The following is a 23,298-nucleotide window of genomic DNA, read 5'->3' on the forward strand; positions in this document are numbered from 1 at the left end:
TAGCGAATGAAAGTGATGATCGATCAGTTCCATTTCCAAATCAAGGGGTCGTTTTCAACTGATGCAACAAATGATCATGAAAGAGCCTGAAAAACAGATGCGAGTTTGGCAGTGTCGTGAAAATGATCTAAAAACTGTTCCTGTACTTGTTCAAAATAAGTATTTCTATTAACACCAGAGAGCTCAGGGAAATGGACGGGGCCCTTTTTCAGAAGCTGCCCCCACAACAATGTAATGTTCATTTGAAATGCATCCACCTTTCACGTTCAATCAGATATTAATTACTTCTCACTTTGCAACCTCTTATTGAGGATGTTCGAGTGAGCGGCCAACTCAACTGAAAATGCGAGTTCTGCAAACCTATTCAGTATCTTCTAATGTAGGTTCCTCTTTTCCTGTTTTCTTTTATAAATTAATTAGTAGCAGGTTCTGAACTCGAACGATAGTTCCAAGCATTCTCCTCGACATAACCAACGTACTTCGCTGCTGTAAACCACGCCTCCATATTGTTACTGCAGTTCAGTCAAAAACTGTTGAAACTGACAATGTTATGACTCGTACGACCTAGGATAATGTACTATTCGGAACACCAGTTTCATTACTTTCTCCACCCCTGCAAATTTAGCACGAAGTGCCTCTCGATGTACAGAACAATGAATTCCTACAAAGTTTTGATCGTTATAGATGCTATTAGTCTATGTTGTGTCCCCCGGATCTCTGGCGCTCCGTCAGTGGCAACTGAGACCAACGTGTTCCAATTCAGACCAACGGCTCCAACTGTCATCCAGCCGTTTCCAGCGAGTAGATTCCTCTCGTTGTGTCTTTCATTGACATCAAATCTAACAGTTTTTATGTCAAGTGCAAATTTCTGCCGACTCTACGAACATAAACGCAAGTTGGGCGGTGTTCGAAATGTTGATGGACTCGTCCAAAACAACTGAGAACGCGATGAACTTGCTGGCATTTTCAATTAACCTTCTGTAGACATCCGCTGCCATGGCAGCGCAACATACTAATTTCAGACAACTTGTGTACTTCCAATCGTGTCACGAATTCCGCTGTCTCAACAATACACTTTTTAATTAACTCTCCATCGCTGAAAAGTGTATAATATCTTAGCGCCATTTTGTAGCGTCCTTTTAATGGCGGGCCTCTACAGTTGGATGCCGATTGGAAGTAAGAAACAATAAAACGGACTGCAAACACATTGGATTTCTATAAGCATATACGTACAAATATAAACAGCACAAATACAATGATTTTCGTGCGTTTCTCACGCTAAGAGTGACTTGTTGTACAATACTGCATCCTTTTAGGTCCGCCAACTTATTTTTTCTTTCATCGCCAATTAAATCTCGAAATTCTCTTTTCGTTGTGGTGTAATGCTGCTCTAGAGAATATCTGTAGTGCCTGCCAATTATGCGACTGCGTAATAGACAATGAAGAGTTTCATCCTTATCTTCGAAAAAATACCAAATCCAAAGAGGAAGAGACAGTACCGGATCCGGTATCCGGATACATAAAATATCACGCCGCACCGTATACTTCCGAGAAGCACCGAGCAAACCCGAGCGACACGCCCGCACACGCTACATGCGTGAAATTTGGTACGCTGGGGCCGCCCCTGTTCTAAAGATTCCACAATCCAACACTGAAAACAGCAACATGCAGACCTAAAATACTGGTGAATAGGGACCGTCGAACATTGCAGAGGGCGATAACGAAAAATCGCATGAAAACAATGAAAGGATTCACTCGTGAATTAGAGAGTGCTACCAGAAGTCCAACTAGCAGAATGACTATGCTTGGGGAGTTGAAGGGAACTGAGTATAATGGTAGAGTAGCTCCTCATAAGCCACATTTCCTTGTCAATGCTAAGCGTCGCTTGAGATGGTGCAAATAGTGATGATGGATGACTGTATGCACATGATTTGGACTAATGAATGGCGCAGTAGCCTGTGGCAATCAGAGGGAAAGGTGTGAATTTGGCGAATCCCTTGATAACGTTGACTGCCACCTCGTTTAATGCCAACAGTGAGGTAATGAGTTGATGTTAGGACTTGGGTGAGTTTTTCGTGGATATGAACTTCTCCCCTTCTTGCGCTTGGCAAAGCGCTAAATGCGGAATGGAATGAAGACATTTTACAGCGTTGTGTATTAGGTATAGTACAAGAACAGTTCTGAGGCGATGATTCTATCAGGATAACAACGAACCTTGTCATGCAGCAGCATCTGTGAAGCTTTGTTTTTGTAGACAATAATATTCCCGAAATAGAGTGGACGACACAAGGTCTCCACATCAACCTAATGAAATGGGATGAATTAGAGCGTCAACGTTGTTCCAGATCACAGCGTCCAACATCAGCATGGTCTCTAGTTCCTGCTCTTGAAGAAGAATGGACTACATTTCCTCCACAGACATTCAGAGATTTCACTGAATGGGACCCCAGCAGAATTAAAGCTGTCATGAAGATGAAGCGTAGACACACCCTGTATTAATATTCACTAATAGGTATCCGAATACTTTATATCCGATAGTGTAACTACAGCCAGATCTGTGCACTGCATGGCAGTTAGCATCAGGCGAATGTTTGGTGCTGTATCGGGGTCCTGCTTAGGCAACATTGTGAGGTACATGAAATCGGCCAACTCTGAGAATCATTTGCAAGAGGAAGAGGCTCTTCAAGTCTACCGCTGACATCTGCTCGTAACAAGCAGAAAGTCAATCCACAGCCTTATCTACACTAGTTATATACGCCAGCTTAACTCGTGGAAATGTAAAGCTCATCATAACTGTTTCGTTTGTGGAATGAATCTTTGGAAAGTACGAGGTAAGCCCAGAAAGTAATGCACCGCATCTTTTTTTTCAGCCAGAAACAATGCTATGAATGCAAAACATTCAAAAACTTAAAATAGTACATAAAAAGTCTCCTGAGAGAGCGCGCCAAGTTTCCGTCACTTCCGAGAGATAGCGCTGCTGCAGGACAGTTTCAAAATGGAGTCTGTAGGTGCTGGACGTTACAAGCAACGCGCCGTAGTTGAATTTCTCATTGCAGACAAGGAAACTGTGGGGAATATTCATAAACGCTTGTGAAGCGTATGCGGTCGATAGAGTTACAGTTAGTCGCTGGGCACGGGAGGTGAGATCATCAGAAGGTGGTTCGGCGATTTGCACCGGTTGGGGAGACCATCCATGGCAGTCACAAGTGACATGTTGCAGCGAGGTGATGATATCATTCGCGAGGACATTAAAGGCTGCCATTCATGGAAGACTTTTGAGGACGATGAGGAGGTGCTTTATACAGTGAAGCACTGGCCCTGCCATCGGGACCAACAGGGCATACACGACCTAGTTTCTTGCTGGAGGTAGGCCATAGAACGGGATGTAGATTATGTGGAAAAATAAGGTGTGTAGATAAAACATCGTTCTTTCGTATGTGTCATTCTCACTGTGTTCAATAAATATCTGTTAAAGAAAAAAAAGGCAGTGCAATATTTTCTGGGCAGCCTTCATAATTAAAGCAAACACACAGTACTGTGGCTAATTTGACTCCCACTGTTGATGAATAATGTGAATTTAATTACATAAGGTTTCACGTAGAAGACATCGAATTCACTCTTGCCTCCTCAATTACCTGGACGCTAGCTCGACGTGGACCACTATGTAATACGATGTTAAAGAGGGCGTGATGAGCGTCTAAACGACATGGCATCTCATAGAGAACAGACACAATGCCGCCACCTACTACACTGCCGTAAAACACTTACTCACGCACCACTAGTTTCAGACACAACAAGAGGAGTGTATTATTTCATTCAGCACTGATATCGTAGACGAGTTAAGCAAAATAGGTAACTTCAAAACGTTTATGCCTATATTCTGAAAGCTTCTGTATTAAATTGCCCTTTATATGAGCTATCTATATCTCTAATACAGTTTCCTATGTACTAGTTGGTTGACATTTTATTATGTTCTAGCTTAGCAATAAAAACTGGTTTATCGAGAGAGTACTATCAAAGCAGAACGATATAGAAATCTGTGTGTACATTTCTGCCAATGTGGAGGTCCTGTGGCTCCTACGTACATCTCGATGTTCGTCTCCAGCAAGAGAATGAGTGGAATACCATAATCCCATTGGCCTAACATGCATTTAAATCCCATTCTTCCGTTATCTCACTCCAGTGTCCCTTTAACAGAAACGTTCGGTCAAGAACACGCACCTTAAGAAAGTACGCACTTTAAATTTTTCTATTTAGGCCGCACTTGCTGGGGGCGGGGGGTAATCTAACATTGGTTAGCTGTAGTAGCCGTGGACAGTGACATTGAAATCTGAAACCCGTATGATGTTCCTCATGTATTATTTTTTTGGCTCTTTTGTTAGAGATGAAGGTAACATACGCAACTCATAATTTCAGCGAAGCAGCCACCGCAGTTTCATTTCCTGAATTAGCTATCAATTCCACACGGGCTTGCTCCCCACTCCAAGTGATAAAAAAACTCTGCCTGTCATGTTATGGACAGAAACACTAGGGGCAAAAGCAGCATTTAAAGTAACGGTAATATGGCCTAACAATATTTATTCGGTGTATGATTTTGTTACTTCTTGTGCAGCGTCGAGATACGAAACTGAAGTTCATACCGTCGAGTACAATAACATGTCTGGATACAGTTTTCCGGGAAAGGAAATACAGGTGGAAGCTTTTAAGTGAGTGTCATGAGCAGTCTGTATCTGAGACGCTCGAAATGCCCCCTTGCTCTATTCTTTTCACAATGTTGACAAATACTAAGCGATGAAACGCCGACAGTGAACCCCTGAATAACTGAAAACATGTTATATTGGCACACCAATTCCTGTTTCTTGTATATACGGGAACAATGAGCGTCTTGAGGTCCGTCAAAAATCTAAGGAATTTTTTTAGGGAAATTTGCTTCCGAAGGACGCTGTGATCAGAAAGACACTCTTCAACGCTACCTGGCCCTACTTTCTTCCTGGAAAATAAAGTTTACCTCTGAGAAAGATTCATTACCGGTGCTGTTTTGTCCGCCATGTTAAACTTCCGACGAGGATCACTTCCCAAATGCTTACCAAAGCTTCGTAATTTGAACCGAGGTCAATAACTGTGGGTAAACCTGAAAGGATGTGTCAGCCGACAGTGATGACTTCTACACACATGAGCAGATATCTGTGACTTCTTGAGGCCGGAATGAGCAGAGCTTGATGGTTCCTGTGTCTATAATATTGTGTATCCAGTATAATGAATGGCACCCATCTTGAAGTTTAGAGAGGTGCTCTAAGCCAAAATTGATATGCATAATACTCAAAGAAAGAAATTAAAGGTATAACTATTGTTACTGTAATCAAGGTGGTTCTAAACCATATGGTCTAAATGCAGTAATTTTAAAACAGATGTGATAAAAACGTCGGTATAGAACTCGATAAAAAATATTTCGTGAGAGACTAGTTTCAAGTTAAGGTTCCTATTCTATATTAATTTTAAGAAAGGCTAAGAGTCTAATTTCCTTTCGAAAGAGAATGACATTAATCACTATCATTATCTGGCTAGTACGCGGGTGAAAAACCTATCCAGTTTCTCCCAAATTTTGAATCTTCGGGAAACCTGATTCCGAAGTAACATAATGTGGCTTAATAATTTTTCTGCTCAAATACAGTTCCAATCTGATTAGCCATATTTTTTTGTAGTCTTCAGCCCACTGACTACTTTGATGTGACCTGCCACGACTTGCTCTCATATGCCAACATTTTCATCTCTGGGTAGCACTTATACCAAAAGTCCTCAGTTATTTGTTGAACCCCGATTTTTGTCTTCCATAACAGTTCGTACTCTCCACAGCTCTAGTTCCTTGCCAGTTACTCACCGATGTCTTAACGTATACCATATAATCCTTTTACTTCCACTTTTGAATATTTTTTACGCTCTCAGTCCTCTTCATTTGCAACATCGTCTTATAGCACCACGACTCAGACACTTCGATTATTTTTTTTCAGTTTTCCACAAAGTCCATGATTCACTTTCATACAGTTCGGTAGTCCAAACGTATACTCACATAAACTGTTTCCTCATATTAAGACCTTGAGTTATACTAGAATTCTTTTGGCATTTCGTTCATCTTTGTATCAGCTAGTCTGCTTTTTATGTCCTGCTTGTTGCATCCCTCATAAGTTGTTTTGCTTCCGAGGTAGCAGAATTCCTTCACTTCGAATGTTCCTGTCCCCTGGCTTTGATATGTTCCTCACTATTCTCATATTTGCTAGTCCTCATTAGTTTCGTCTGTCCTCGGTTTACTGTCACTCCATAGTGTGATATCAGCTGATTTCTGTTTTCATGCATTACATCTGATATCTCTTCGTCGCTTCCACTGAAGGTAGCAGTGTCATCAGGAAATCTTATCATTGTATTCTTTCACCCTCAAGTTCAATTACGCTCCCCACTCTATCATATTTTCGTGATTGCGTCTTCGATGTACAGACTGAACAGAAGGAGCGAAACGATACATCTTCATGTTACATCCTTTCTAATCCGTGCAATTCGTTCTGGAGTTCGCATTCTATTGTCCTTCCTTGTCCTTACAGGTATTGTACATTACCTAGCTTTCCTGCGAGTTACACCTACTTCTCGCAGTATTTCTATCTTGCATCATATTTACATTGAAGAACACTTTTTCCAGATCAGCACATCTCACGAAACAATACATACAGCATAAACATCTCTTTCGTCCTGGAAGGATCTTCAGAGAGGAAACTGAGTTGTAATACAATGGAAGAGAATCCTATAGGTATATTCTCTACCTGTCAAATCACAAATTAAATATTTCTCTTGACTTGTAGAATGCACTCCAGAAACCCAGACAATACTGACAAACTGTTTTACGCCCTTTAATTTTGTCGCTTTGTTCAGCTGTTTAGAATTTGTTTTACCTTACAACATATATTTTAATTGTCAGTAGAATCTTTCGAACTCTCCATACGCCTTTCTCCAACAGAGGTCCCCAGATTTTTCTCATTACTTTTCTTTCAAAAACATTCAGGTTTACTCTTTCATTCTTTCTATGCGTCCAGCTTTCTGAACCGTACAATACTAAGGGGTATATGATAGTGTATATCTTCATCATTGTGGGGATTGGCAAAGCTTTACTTTGGAGTGGGTTGCTTAGGGGGTACAGACATCTTGACCCTGAGGCTGTTCTTTCATTTATCGCCATTTTATGATATTTTTACTGTTGAAACGTGATCCAAGGTATTTAAACTGGAGAACTTACATCTCCTACGGATACGTAACGTCAATAGGTGTTGCTGTTCAATAAATCACTGTCAGTGATTTTAAGTTGCAGATGTTCCAACAAGGGAAACAATTTTATGCGAACAGATCACCATTTCGTCGATTTATGAAGTTCATTGAGACGAAAATCTGGCTCCGACGGGATGAAATGAAAGAAGATAAAGGAGTGTACTCCTTTCTATGAATACACTCCAGCAATCGATTAAAATGATTAATGGAAGTTGCTGGATATTATAGTTGATTGGTCGGCCACAATACGAATATCGCTCCTTGGCAATAACAATCAACTTCTTAAGTACTGCACAGTACTGGTACTTGCGAACGACTGTTGTAATACCTAAACATTCAGGAATCAGATGATAGCGTAGTAAATTCGCCCCAGAACAAAAATTTAAAAAAAAAGAAAAAAGAAAAAAGTTGCAAGAAGCAATTATCCAAATGGGATTGAAATCGGTAGATGTCATGTACATGCTCAGACTAACAAATGACTGAGACATTCATTAACTCGTTGATCAACCTCTGGCCCTTATGTAAGCAGTTATTCGGCTTAGCATTGACTGACAGAGTTTTTGGTTGTCCTCTTGAGAAATAACGTGCTATATTCTGTCAAGTTTGTGCATTAGATCGACAAAATCTCGAGCTAGTTGGAGGGCTCTCTCGACAATGCTCCAAACTTTCTCATTTGGGGGAGAGATTCGGCGACCTTGCTGGCCAAGGTAGTGTTTGGTGTCATCATGTTGAAATGCACAATTATCTTGTTGAAATGTAAGTCCAGGATGGCTTGCCATGAAGGAAAGGAAAATGTGTGGTACATCATCGTCGACGTACCACTGTGCTGATGACAACCGAAGAGATCCTGCTATGAAATGAAGTGGCACCCCCGACCATGATTTCTGTTGTCGGGCCGCATGGTGGGTGACAATCAGTTTGGTATCCCACAGCTGTTCGGTGCGTCTCCAGATAGATCCTCGCTGATCACCGGGGCTCAGTCTGAATTGAGACTCATAATTGAAGACAGTTCTACTCCAATCAGTGGTGTTCCAGGCAGAAGATCGTGTCTGTTGCCCTCCGTGGCAAGTCATAGCGGCTTACATGTCACACCGCGAGAGTCTCTAACGCTTGTTTTTGTGGCTGGCGAAAACTACTTTCGCGCTCAAGGAGTCAGGTCTCTTCCCAACTGAACACTTTTGTAGCATTATAGACAGGACCCTATACTCAGCTCGAGATATTGACGATCCAATGCGAAAATTGGACATAATTCAACTCGATACGTCTCAGGAGGACATCCAGAATCTCTATCAATTAATGACAAGCCGAATAATAGCTTGCATAAGCGGCAGAGGTGGACCAACGTGTTATTGACTAGCTCAATTTATGAAGCTCTTTCTCTTGAATAAACAATCCTACTTTTCTCGTATTGTAACCATTTGTTTGATTGTACACGTACGTAACATCCATTTGGGTAATTCCTTCGTGTTTTGTTTCCAGCATCAACATTACTTTGTTCTCCTTTTTTTCCACTACCAGTGTTTTTATGATTCTATGTCTGTGGCGGCTAACTGGTACTTCAGATGTCGTTTACGTTCCTCGCAACAAGGTAATCTGCATAGTGATTAAAACTAGCGGCGCCGAAGTGCTGTCAGGAACTTTGTAGTGACGGTAGTTAGTGCACGAGTTTTGTTGTTTAGTGCTACCTTAACTGCTTATCACGGACTGCCATACTTGTAACTACAACAGTCTCATCAACTAGAGTAGTTAACAGAGCACGTATCAGTGTTTAAACCACTCGGTGTACATATGCAAACCGCCTGTGTACCTTGCAGAATAAATAGGCCGGCGGAGATGTTTCAATTCAAACAAACCCCGACAGCGCCACTTTGTTAATTAAATCTGCCGTCCAGAATTCATGCCAAATGCGTGACGTGTGCGGAGAGTAATTACAGCGAAAAAGCTTTTGCTTTCACCCGACCGCGTTATGCAGCAGGTGCAGTTTGACTGTTCTACCGCGGCAAGTACCCCGCTCGGTTTACCAAATAATCATCATGCAGATGGGACATTTCAATTACGGGGATGAAACCATGATGTAGAATATTCTTGAAGATTACAGTCATTTGTCATAAGCCAAAATCTACAATAATGTTGCTGTTTCTCTCTGGTTAACTTGAAATAACCATACAATATTGCGAAATGGTTGATAGACTTTATCCGTAGGCACGAGGTAAAAATGACTGTCCTTAAAATAGTGTGAAGTTATTCACATGAGTACTAAAAGAAATCCGTTAAATTTTATTTACGTGATAAGTCACACAAATCTGAAGGCTGTAAAGTAAATTACAAATAACCTAAACTGTAACGACCACATAGATAATGCTTTGGGTAGAGATAACCAAAGACTGCGATTAATTGGCAGAACACTTAGAAGGTGCAACAGGCCTACTTAAGAGACTGCTTACACCGCACTTGTCCGCCCTGTTCTGGAGTATTGCTGTGCGATGTGGGATCCGCATCAGGTGGAACTAACGGCTAATATCAAAATACTATAAAGATGGGCAGCTCGTATTACCACGCAATTTTAGCAATTTAGCAATCGTTAGAACAAAGACGTTTTTCGTTGCGACGGCATCTTCTCAAAAATTTCAATGACCGATTTCCTCCTCCGATTGGCACCCACCTATACAGGCAGAAACAACGGTCATGATAAAATAAATCAGGGCTCGCACAGAAAACTTTAAGTGCTCGTTTTTCCCGCACGCCTTTCGAGAGTGGAACGGTAGAGATATAGCTTGGAGGTGGTTCACTGAATCTTTTTGCCAGACCCTTTATTGTGATCAGCAGAGCAATCACCTAGATGTCGACGTAGGCTCTCGTATGTGGGCTTTTCGTGTCAAATGCGCGGATGGTTTAGAAGCCCAACTTATTTCGACATCCTTGCCCAATTTGACCTGGTGCCCCGTTTGTAATGACCCCGTTGTCGATGGGATGTGAAACGTACTTCCGTCTACATACAGTGGTTATTTGTCAATAAAAATGGAGTGAGAAGATCTGAAGGCGAATAAATGTCTGAAAGACGTGAAATGTGGTAGGAAGGACCAGGGATATAATTTGTAGTACCTCCTAAAAGAATGTGGTAGGCTCACGAGAAGATAGAGCATAGCATGCGTAAGAATCTGACACGTGCGTCATTACTGAGGGAAAGGATAGCAGCCATTATGTTCTGCCGAAGGAAACGACGCTCTCGGGGGTTCCGCACTTCACGTCAGCAGTTAACTAACGTATCTCTTCCTTTCATAAGGAGTAGATAATCTTTGTAGTTTCCATCACCGTTTTCTGTCTTAATTAACTTCTTGGACTTCCCTGTATTTCCTCCATTACTTTGTTTATATTATCAATTTTGGGATATCGAAGATTAGGAACAAGTAATGTGGATATGAAACGATAATATCAATAAACTGCAGTCAGGGAAGTTAATTTAATCGAACAGCATAACATTACGATTGTGTATCTTCTAAACCATCGGAAACGTTGGGTGCGGTTCTCCATCAGTGTCACACCAAGAGGATATACTGAAGGACAGTTTCACTATAACTAAATTCTGCTGAAAAATGAAGAAATTCTTGTTCATGCTCGTGTCTAAATTGGCGATATCCAGGGGGTTACCTTGGGTATAGCAGCCGGACTGCGTCAACGCCGCACCTCAGGAGTTCTATGATGGGCGAAAAATGTGAAATAGGGCAAAAGAAAGGGAAAGACACCGGGAGAGTAGAAGGGCATAGTAAGGAAGACATTGGAAGCGGGTGATGTCTGTAAGGGGATAGTGAGGAGATTATGACTGAACCGTACAAAGGAAGAGTTTTACTAGAACTGTATTTCATTTGCAGAGACATGTTTGTTCCTAGGTTACATGTACTAGATGGAGCCATCGCCAATCAACGGCACGTAATTTTAAGAGTATATGTGGCGTTTGTTCCTTATTGACTTGGGTTGCAATAAATAAAAGAGGAAACTCGCTTTATGGTCACAAGTAATACAGCTTTGGACAATGTAGTGTTCCATATTTGAACTGGGTGATACACAACAGAATCTTAATTCCTTGTAAAGTCATGTTTATCTCAATAAATGGGTAAACAGCGATTAGGATTAAATACAAAAATGGGACAACGTTGGCGTATGGAAAAGGGACGAGACGCGGAAGATCTAACCTCTCTGGGTGCCGATTACCCTTTCTAATCCAATGGAAACGTGGCAGCGGTGGTGTGATGGACTTCCGTCACGAAATTCGGAACGGTTCAGGATGAAAAGGCAGCATCAAACTAGGTACAGCAGAAGCAGATGCTAAACTAAAGTACATTGTAATATCATGAATTCATGAGGGAAGTTGGTTATAAAACCCCATATTAGATGTATTATGTAGTATTTCACGTGTGTTTAAGAGTCTTACATGGTGGTAGATTCAAAGAAACCACATCATACCGGAATCTTCACGCAAGCACAAGAACTTCACGGAGACACTTATCCATCTCACGTTTCATGTACACTAAGAGGTGGTGTTGTGCTTCATGTAGACAGTGTCAAAGATTCTAAAATGCACATGCAAGGTAGTGGTTAAGAGAGCGGAAATGAAAGTGTTCCAAAGTACATCAGACAGCCAGTGGTGTATAGATACATATGTAGATGTAGTTGGATGGTCACCAAATGTGTGTACGAATTTTAAAATTTTCCTGGGGCACTGAGTGTTCGACGAAATGGTCGTCGTCAGCTAAAGTCTGACAAACACGTTCTCCTTTCGGAAATATGCTGAGGGCTGTGAGCATTCCGCGAATGCATTACAATGAAGTAGACAGGCGGGCTACACTATTTGGCGGCAGCACCCTCGCTGGTGGAACTGCTGTACTCTCAAGTCGACAGGCGGGCTACACTATTTGGCGGCAGCACCCTCGCTGGTGGAACTGCTGTACTCTCAAGTCGACAGGAGGGCTAAACTATTTGGCGGCAGAACCTTCGCTAGTGGAACTGCTGTACTCTCAAGTCGACAGGCGGGCTACAGTATTTGGCGGCAGCTCTCTCACTGGTGGAGCTGCCGTACTCTCAAGTCGACAGGTAAGCTACACTATTTGGCGGCAGCACCCTCGCTGGTGGAACTGCGGTACTCTGCTGTCCTCTGCATTACCACTAGTATGGAATGTTTATGATTACTGACACCGGTACCCATCTTTAGCATTGCAGTTTTCCCTGAAGAACAAGACGTTATTTTCTGGGTTACTGCCGCTCCAAGTAAACTGTGATTTAACACCATACTTACCTCACTAAGTAAAATAAGCGAGTGGGAAAAATGTCAGTACATTTGGCTACGAACAACAGGAACGCTTGGCTTGCCTGAGGGAACAAACGTAGTGCGACTCACCGACGACGTTGAGGTGCACGAAGTGGCTCATGTGCGGCGTGGTGGACACCTGGCACTCGTAGACGCCGGCGTCGCGGTGCTGCGGGTACTTGAGCTGCAGCGTCCAGTCGTTGCTGAGCGGCTGGTTGATGGCGCGGAAGCGTTGGTCGTTGGTGTACGTGTACCTGCCCACCGTCAGCAGGTGCACGTCCCTGTGCCGCACCCACGACACCTGCCCAACAGGCAAACACCCGTGTATCACAACACACTCCTGACCTTGCTGAATGGTCAGCTGATGGCACTGAAATACTGTACTTTTATGTACGCGTTCCTGCCCATCTTCAGTATGTGCACATTCCTCTGACGATACCAACTTGTGCTCAGTGTTGTAGGCATACGTATTGAAACGTCGCCATTGAAAAATTATACAGGACTGTGCTTAAACTGACACACAGTATTTTTAGCGCAACGCAATCTGACTTTCAAAAATCGCTGCAAAAGAATGGCCCTGACTAACATTAACCTATACGTTTCACAAATCGCTTACCTCACAAAAATCTTGGTTACTCGAACTACTGCAATACAGCGAGCGCCACTACTGCCAGCTAAATAAAAGATTCAAACTACGGAAGGCACTAACTACTGATAGGGATTAGTTAGCTAATGAAAGATTTTAATAGAGAACAAACCATGAATTTACCTCAATAGTGTTCAAAAGTCATAATGTATATAGCAGTTCATGACATGCAGTCTTACAAATTTCAAAACTCCGCCATCTCTCTCCCCACGTCCACCACTGCTGACGGCTCACCTCCAACTGCGCAAAGCTACGCGCTGTTAACATCCAGCTGCCCAACACTACAATGGCAGACAACAATGCAAACCAGCCACAGACTGCACACAGCACAGCCAGTGATTTTCATACAGAGCGCTACGTGGCGTTACCAATATAAAAATCTAAACAGCCTACTTACAGTATGACTCATCAGAGCCCAGTCCATGACCAGCGCTTGCTAAGCGTATCAGAATGAATCGACGTAAACTTTCACTCAGAAAAGCTTTCGGGCCGCCAGTTGTATCATTGTGCGTTTCAGGAGCAATTCGAGTTGCCTACTGCAGGTACCTAACAGTCAAACTGTGAGCCTGGAGCATTCTCACATTACATCATTTTAGGTTTCTTATTTCCCCCGTTCACTGTGTTATCGGTTCTGAAGTTCCAGTGATGCTTTCTGTCCCTTGCCCTAATCTCCAGCATTCCTGCCATTTTACGCCGATGTGTAAGCGGTCCATGATTAAGGAATTTGTTGTTAGCGCACTCGAGCAGATGTAATTTCGATGGATTGCTCACGCACTGCCTGCGATATGTAAGCTATAAGAGAATCTAAGACCAAAGAGCAGTGTTGATTGCAGTAGGAACTGTGTAGCAGTAGGAGTAAAGGCACGTCCACACACAACGATCTGTCTGCGCAAATGTCTGCGCACAGGTGATGTGCGCAGACAGATCGTTGCGTTTGGACAGAAGATTTGCACCAACCTGAGGTGTGTGCAAACCTGGAAGTTGGAGTTGGAGGTTTGAGCGAAACCTCTCAAATCCGTGGGTTCAAACCACATCTGCGCAGACAAGTTGGAGCTGTGGACAGATCGCCGCAAATCTGGCGCGAAACAGCTGTTTGCTCAGTCTAGTGTTTGTATTTGTGCGCACAGGGCATTAAAATGGCTGATACTCGTCAGTGTTCTCGAGAGCTTGTTAGTGAATTCATTGAAACATATTGAAACATATTGAAACATATATATGTATGTTTGTGGAAGATTAAAAGTAAAGAATATAGTGATCGAGACAAAAAGACAGCACTACACAATGCTCTAATTGAAAAATTGCGGGCAGTTGACGCATCGGCAAAGAGTATTTTAAAAAAAATTGTTGGGAGCTGTTTACCGAAAAGAGTTACCCAAAGTTCAGAAATCTAGAAGATGTGATGTAGGAGTAGATCAATTATACCAGCCAACGATATGGTATTTTGATCTGCTTGGCTTTCTTAAGGTTCGCCCTGTAAATCTCGCAGTAAATTTGCGTGAGAAAACTGCTTTCGCTTTAGCAGCCACTGTCTGCACCATTTTGACCGCTTTCTCTGTTTCCTGCGGTTGGTCTGAATGTTTTTTGCAACACAAGTTGCGAACACAGATCATAACAGAACTTCTTCCATTTCTATATTTCAAAATAACTGAATTAAATTTTTTACGTTCACGGGGAGCGTAGTCGCTTGTCACTCATATTTCTTTTCGACACCGACAGATGGCGGGCGAGTAGTAGATTGGGGTTTGCGTCGTGTGAACACACCACATTTGCTGCGATCTTTAGAATGTACAGACATCTGCGCCGATGTCTGCGCAGACAGATAGTTGCGCGTGGACCGGGCTTATGTTGTTAGTAGCTAGCAGTCTGTTGTATCGTGTTGGCTGGGCCGGTCGTGGTGGAGTGATGGCGGAACCTGAGCGTTGTAGTATAAGGTAAAAGCAGCCTCGCGCATATGTAGTATTGTTATATCAAGTCCCATGTAAATGTGTCTAAATAATCTCTTAATAATAATCTTTCTCATAAAAAGAAACTTTTGACAACCATTCATTTCAATTTAAAGAATTTATTAATTTCTCCAATCCTTCGTCATCCCGATTATTGAAAGGAAAAATCAGTTGTTTCTTTTTATACATGACAAATCTATCGGGCAGCATTGCACAGAGCTGCGCTAGAAAAATATCTTATAGGAGCAGATATATATGCGTTATCCGGCGACCTAATTGAGGTAAGATTTTTCAGTTTATTCAAAATGAATTTTCAGGGCCATGACGCAGCACTGCTGACGTCCAAAATATACCACTTTAGATTCACAGTCAATTATTGAAAGGTTATAAGTGAGTCGCAGTTGTATTGAGAGATTAGTCGCATTGTATTATTGGTAGGTTACGGAATTTATCTGTGGGAGGTTACGCTGAATGCTATAAAAAATTATAATTTTTTTCTGTAGGGAGGTTACGGAATATTTTTGTAGGGGAGGTTACACTAAATGTGAATGATATAAATAATTATTGTTCTTACTGTTGGGAATTTACGGAAATTATTTTGTGGGGAGGTTACATATGATGTTGCTCAACATCTGCGAATTGAACAGTAGCCTTCAGTTTTTATTTTTTATTTCCGTATATTTTTCTATGATAGAGCCCTAAAGTCACAGATCTGGATCAGAACAATCCTTCGCTCGAAATGGCATGTCCAGCGCCCAGACCGCCGGTATGCCTCAAACGAGTTCGCTACTGGCATTCAGTGCAGCGAATCTACAAGTAGGCCGCTTCCCAGTGTCGACCAAGAGGGCGCACAGCACCGCGCTGAGTGGCCGCACGGTTCGAGGTGCCATGTCACGGACTGCGTGGCCCTTCCCGCCGGAGGTTCGAGTCCTCCCTCGCTCATGGATGAGTGTGTTGTTCTTAGCATAAGTTAATTTAAGTAGTGTGTAAGTCTAGGGAACGAGGACCTCAGCTGTTTCGTTCCTCAGGAAACGACACACATTTGAACGTTTGAGGGTGCACATTTCCACACATTGTCAGTAACTTTGGGACCACAACATACCGTTTTGCAAAGCACCCGAAACACTCACATACACACACAAATTTGCGCCAGCATTTTTAAGTTTCATTACAATCTGGACCACTATCTGCGTTATAAGACTGTTGTGGGGGATTTAGGAAGGTCCAGTGCGACGTACATGTCATCGCATGTAAGACATTAGCTCCTCCATGTCTAAAATACTGGTAATGTTTGGACGTGTAATGAAGTAGATGGGAGAAAAAATATCAAAGAAAATAAGAGGGGTACTTGTAGAGTCGTAATTGGCTTTATAGCATACTAGTCCATGCGAAAGGGTAACCCAGAGTCTTAAGGGACTAAAATATAAATGTTAGAGAAAGGATAACTCTTGACATCTTATTGAGCAAACGTAGGTAATTGGTATTCGTGCAAGACAATGAGCTTAATTTTTGCTAACGCCTTCGTATGTCTGGTAACACTTTTATACCTCAGTTGCTGGTAATACTTACCAAGAGAAGTAAGTCATATGAATAGAAAATACATATTACGTTACTGGCACACATATTTAACATCTGTTAAATTATTTTCAATGAAAGGAGCTTCATGAAAAATTTCCATACGTTTCGAAACGCAGCTTCAGAAATCACTGATATGCAGCAGATCAGCTCAAGAAACAAATTTGAGATTTTATGCATTAAACTTAATTTTAGATAATCCTTTCGTAGCTTATTGGAACACAATGCACACATATGAGGAATTGACACCATAGAAGCCAATTTCTTTATACAACGGACTGTGCGAAAAATCAATTTCTCGATTGTCCAACAATACACAATTCCAACAGGATACAATCTATATGGACAAAAATATGTATTTACACACAGAAATCAACAATTTATTTAAGAACATTTACGTATGGCTCTCTTCTTTATCGACAGCAAATAATGTCATTTATACTACTAACCGCTGTAGAAGAAAGTTGTGAAGTATTGAGTCTGCAGCCCTAGCCACCCTGCCTTCTACACGGAAAAAGTAGGATGAAATTCTGTAAAAAGAGCATGCAACTAATTGTTTCGGAATCGACATCTCCGAAATTTCCGCGACGGTTACCCACTTGTTTTAGTAGAGATAGTTGCGATGTAAACCAAATCGTATCCATGGAAATCTCAATATTCTCCATCAGTAATCGAGGTGAGGAACTAGTCATCTGTCTTGTAGAAAATAATACTTCACGAATACATTTTAAATGAATGCACTTAATTTAACAATTTTTCAGTTATATCACAAAACTGTATATTTCTGAATGTAAATAAATATCAAGGTACCCAGAAACGCATTGGAAACTTTAATGCAAAAACTTTAATGTAGAAGACAATATAAAGCCTTAGCGTGGCAAGTCCTCTCCTAATGAGCACATGCTCATATTTTATTAAGGATGGGGAAGGCGATCGGCCGTGCGCTTCTTAAAGGAGCCAACCAGGCATTTAACTGGAGCGATTTAGCGAAATAACGGAAAACCTATATCTGGATGGCTGGACGCGGATTTGAACCATGCTTCTCCCGAATAAGAGTCTAGAGTGCTTCTTCTGACCACTGCACCATGTCTCACGGTGTCATTTGCCTGAGCCTTACGTTATTAAAGCAGATGCTAGAAACATGACAAATTCCGACTAAAACAAGTAGTTTTGCGATAGCTGTAGCACCTCTTCACCAACCTACGGGTAAATACTAGGACCGGTGAAAATACTGTCAGACTCAAGTTCCTGAACTTTCCGGAATTTAAGTGCTTCAAGGATCTGAAATATAATCAGAGATTATTACTGGAACGTAACTTTAGCTCGCATATTTAATAAATGTAGCAGTCACACCCCTAACACCAATCACAGTGTGTAAGATCTTGCTAAAGAAATGTCGGACATTAATCTTAGGTCCAGTAGGAAAAGTTTCTTTAGCAAATAATCTACAAACTTTTGAAATGTATTTAAGTCGACAATAAAATTTATCTATGTGAAATGTTCCGTGAAACTGAAAGTAAAGCAAAATGACCATTGAATGTGAAACTGGCGTAAAGCATTGGGATGGACAAAATGGCAATTACTTGTTTCAATCCCTAGGTGCATAGATTAAACAGTTTGTATGAAACTAATGAGACTACACGAAATGTTTTCTCTAAATTAAAGCCATTGGAATACCGCAAAAATCTAATTTCATCACTAAACAAGATACATGATACATTTGGAGTATCCTGTAGTAATGCCCATTTACAGAAGTTAACAGGAATCTCATAATCGTTTCCATGCAGCTCTTGATGGAGAGAGATGAGCAAGTGATGGTTTTCATGGAGAATGCCTCACTGAAGCCACTTTCTCGAGCACTTGCGCGGGAGTTAACGGATGGATCAGCTGCAACTGCAACAGCAACATTAATTTCTCCCTCTTCTGTCGTCACTTGTTTCTTTCTATTATGTCTGTCCGCAGCTTACTAGTATTGCTGCCTCTAGATCACGGGGCTCCGGGTTCGATTCCCAGTCGGGTTGCGGATTTTCTCTTCCCGGGGACTGGGTGATTGTGTTGTCCTCATAATTTCCTTCTCATCATCATCATTCGTGACAGTAGCTAGATCGGACCGTGTAAAAGGTATAGGACTATATAAAAGTTGAGACTAGATACGGGAGCTGACGACGTCGCAGTTGAGCACAACACAAACCGATAATCGTCAACATTATCTGTTACGTTGTCAAGATGTTACGCTACTACTTTAACGTAAACGATTGACGAGGCTGACAAACAAATACCGAAGTGGTTGACGTCTACTGGGATATCTTGTCGCATACACTGTACGAGAACGAACTGCATTCTTCTTACATTCTCCGTACACCATGAGCATGTCGACTTTTTCTGCACTTGTAAATTCCATCGTCCACTCACGAAGTACTTCTTGTGTTGTCACACACTGACTACCAAGTCGCAATGCACTCGAGAAACACAAAGCACGTCGTAAGAAAACATAACAACATAGTACCGAGCAACTACGCAGGTTCAATGGCAGAAAAATGTCTCGGTGTGGAAATTTTTCAGTATAGGGTATCTTGTGAACGACACACAGTAGAATCCTGCAAAAAAACACAATTTATCTTCTAATTTACCCTACTTTTAGTCCGTTACTGCCAATAGGCACTTTTAAGTATTGTTACAATATGTGTGTTCGCTAAACAGTACGAGCCTCTGACTACCAATCCATTGTGTGAAAACTGCACATCAATAGCACTTTTTATTTCCTCAATATTCGGGGTGTATATTATCAGTGCTTCATTATATTCTAATTTTGTTCATATTTTGACGACTGAATCGTGAAAGACAAAAAAGTATGGAAAGAAACTCCTACAGTCCCAATTTTTTCGAGTTTAGTTAAATTACACGATCCTTTTCGGACCTGATATTAGAAGGTTGGATGAAACATATATATGCAGTTCATCTCATTCAAAAGCAGAGGCAAATTATGTATTAGACGATTTGCACCTGACGATGGTCCCATAGGGTTTGAAATACACCGTGCAGTTTAGCAAAACACAAAAATATTGTTACTGAATGCATTTTTATTCATACTTCCTGTGTGTCCAATGTCCACCTGCTTAGTTGAATGGTAACGTGTTTGTCTACTATGCAACGAACCCGCGTTCGATTCCCGGCTGCGTTGGAGATTTTCTCCGTTCGTGGACTGGGTATTGTGTTGTCCTCATCAGCCTTTCATCATCATTACCGACACGCAAGTCGCCCAATGTTGTGTTGCCTGAAATAAGACTTTCAACCCGGCGGCCGAACTTCCCCGTATGGGGCCTCCCGGCCAACAATGCCACACGATCGTTTCATCTCATTTTTGGTATCCACTATATAGGTAATCTCTGTAGATACTCTGTCAAACGTCAGGCTAGGTAGGAAGCCTTACGTACTGAATTTCAGTTATTTACTTCACCGATTGGAACTATAAGCGAAATTCGTTTTCTTGTGGCTAGTATATAGTGTACTTTCTTTTGATAATCGTACCAGGTCAGCTGTGAAGCGGATTTCAGTTTGTATTGTCCAAGAGAGAGTGTCGTGTCACAATGATCAGTAAACACTTTTACGTAATACCTGCCTCACGTCCACTGTTATATATTCACCTATATGCATGATATGCCTTTTATAATTCCATTAATTACCGTGTGTCCTCCTCCTTATAGGCCTTCCGTTCTTACTTCGGAGTGTTCTTTCCATACTGGTTTCCTTCGTCCGCGTATCTCGCTCCTCAATGCTGTTTCGTTTGCTTCTCTCTGTTCCCGAATTATCGTATGTATTTTTCCACATAGCAGCTGTGGTCCTTTGTACTACTCGAGGAGCAGCCTATGAATATTGAACATTCGTTTCCGTGGCCAATTAGTAGGTCAAAGCGTTTCTTTACTCTTTCCGTCTGAGACCTGAAGATTTGTAAAGTAGAGCCTCCGTCCAAACTCACTCATGGAAGCCGGCTAAAATATTATTTATTTTTGAACGTACCTTTTCTTTATGTCCAAGCACAAACACTTCAGCTTATTTTAATTTCTATTTCGTTATTTATTATTTTATATTCCTCAAGGTTTCAATTTTCAGGCGGATTCTAAGTAGTGAAGTTAGTGTATTACGTCATACTGTAACTCCTTATGTACTCGTGTACAAACAAGAAACAAAAGAGGCCACCGCTAGTTCTTACCAGATGTGTTATAATGGCATGCTCAATATAGGAAAAAAAAACTCAACGACTTCCATTTTTTCGAAAATACCTCGTTGTCAGAAGGAAGGGGGCTAATCAATGTGCTAAGTGATTATCTGTTGATTAATTATTACCAGTCAACAAAATGAAAGGAGACAAACTATTTACTACCGGTCCGTCATTGCACCCTCCCGGAAGTCCGGGGGTTTCAATAAAAAAAAGGTTAATTGTCATCACATTGAAGTGAGACCAGTTTGATTCCACACATGTCGTCACCTGTTCCTTCCACAGTTAAAAACCTTATCTTCTTCGCAGGAGCTCCAACGCTTAGCGTTCCAACCCGTTCAGAAACTTGAAAGTGTGTAAGTTCCTTCAGTATTTACCAACAAATCTCTTGTTTCCGAGCTGTAACGAATTTGAACAATTTCAGAGTAATGAAGACGCTGAACAGAAAGAATTCTAACAAATAATGGGAAATGAACAGATATATGCGAATTTTTCATATCTATATGATTACTCTGAATTTCACACTCAAGTGTTTGGCAGAGGTATCAAACAACCAGTTTAAGACTCCACCGGTCCACTTCCGAATAGGGTAATGGTAATAACTCTAACTGGTAAGATTCCTGTACCATGCAACATTACTTCAGAAGAGAGTACAAAAACTTAGCGTAATCAGTCCGTTTAGTAGATTTGTTGCACCTTATGCTTGCCTCTAAAACGTAATTCTTGGTTCGCTTTCCCCAATTTCTTTTTTAGTTATTCATAATTGTAATCCCTCAGTATTGGGTCGAAAACCTTTAATTAGTGCGATTTATCGTGTAACCGGAATTTAAGGTATTTTTGTAGTATCAAAGTGGAGGAAATCACGCTTTTTATTCTTCAGCATTAAATGCCAGATTTCGCAAAATGGAGATATCTTGGATATCTTGCCCGAATCACTTTGTAATTGTTTTGATCTTTTGATGACTTTACTAAACTTGAACGAGAGCGTTATCTGCAAATGATCTAAGAGGGGTACTCATATGGTCTCCTAAATCGCTTTCGAAAAGTGACAACAGCAGGGGGCAATAACGCTTCCTTGGAGAGCGCCAGATATAACTACGGTTTCAGTAGATAAACTCTCGTCAATCATTGTGAGCTAGGAACTTTCTATCAGGAAATCGCGAATTCAGCTACACAGCTTACAACACGTAATTTAATTAGAAGACGCCTGTGAGCGACGATTTCAAAAGCCTTCAAGATGTTTAGAAGTTTGAAAAAAAAAAATATTGAATTCAACTGAAAACACCTATGGATAGCGCTCATTACTTAGCTTCAAAAAAGAGCCAATCGTGTTTCACAATGACATTTTCTGAATTTGTGCTCCTCATGTGTCAACAGATAATTTTCTTCCACGTATTTCGTAGTATTGTACAACAGTATAAGTTCCTAATTCGTACCGGAAATCAATGTCTGTTAAATGAATCTATATTTTAGTTGATTATTTCTATTTCGTGTCATGTATAGCAGTACGCGTCTCCAACTTCCTAGATTTTAGGTATGGACCTTTCGTCGAACGAGCAGTTGAACATGATAGCTGATAATGTACCCATATCATCAAATATTCTTAAAAAAACTAATTGGTACATAATCATACAGATGCCACGCGAAGAACTCTATTTATATTGATACAAAGTTTTACTAGCCACAGGTTTATAAACTGGTGAAAATTTCTGAAAACATGTAAAGCTGATCAAAAGCATTAAGCATAGCTATTAATGTTCACCGTTTAATAAGCTAGGCAGCTATGTATAATTGTCTGCACCTGCAGTATTAATATAATATGTTAGTAGTAATGCGTGTCACATTTCAAATCTAGAAAAGACAGCTACAACCTAAAAGTGTGTATCGTGTACATAATATCGTCACGAACAAATGATTCATGTTTAAACCTGTAGATTATCAGTAAGAATGCAAAACAATATGGTGCTAGATCAAGATTGCTGGCGATAAGTCTACGAAAGAGTAGAAGTTCTGCGAATAATATGTTCCTTCATGCAAGGGAGAGTTCTCTGCTAATTCCCTGCGATTCTTCAGTAACGTTACGCAAGTGAAAGTGAACTAAGGTAATTGACTCTAGCGCTAATACGGAGTTTCGGTAGCAGTCGAAGTTTGTCGGTAAAACTTGGTCCTGCAGGGAAGATAACGTACCCTGCGTGCACATGGAAACTTCTTCCACTAAAATTTCCCAAAGGTGTGTGTAATAATTCTTGAAAACTTGACGCTACCGCAGCTGTGGTGGGAGATTGGGAACAATGCAGATAAGGCCGAA

At 41.2% G+C, this 23,298-nt stretch overlaps 1 protein-coding gene across 1 annotated transcript in view; it reads right to left on the reverse strand.

Annotated features, from left to right (window-relative positions):
- LOC126281483 (zwei Ig domain protein zig-8-like) overlaps positions 1-23,298 on the reverse strand; it is a 1,171,655-nt gene that overhangs the window by 331,687 nt on the left and 816,670 nt on the right. The window contains exon 3 of the mRNA XM_049980479.1: positions 12,701-12,911. Within this exon, the coding sequence (XP_049836436.1) occupies positions 12,701-12,911 (211 nt within the window). The remainder of the gene's footprint in view (positions 1-12,700; positions 12,912-23,298) is intronic.

This window comes from Schistocerca gregaria, chromosome 7 (assembly GCF_023897955.1).
Source record: "Schistocerca gregaria isolate iqSchGreg1 chromosome 7, iqSchGreg1.2, whole genome shotgun sequence".
Lineage (NCBI taxonomy): Eukaryota > Metazoa > Arthropoda > Insecta > Orthoptera > Acrididae > Schistocerca > Schistocerca gregaria.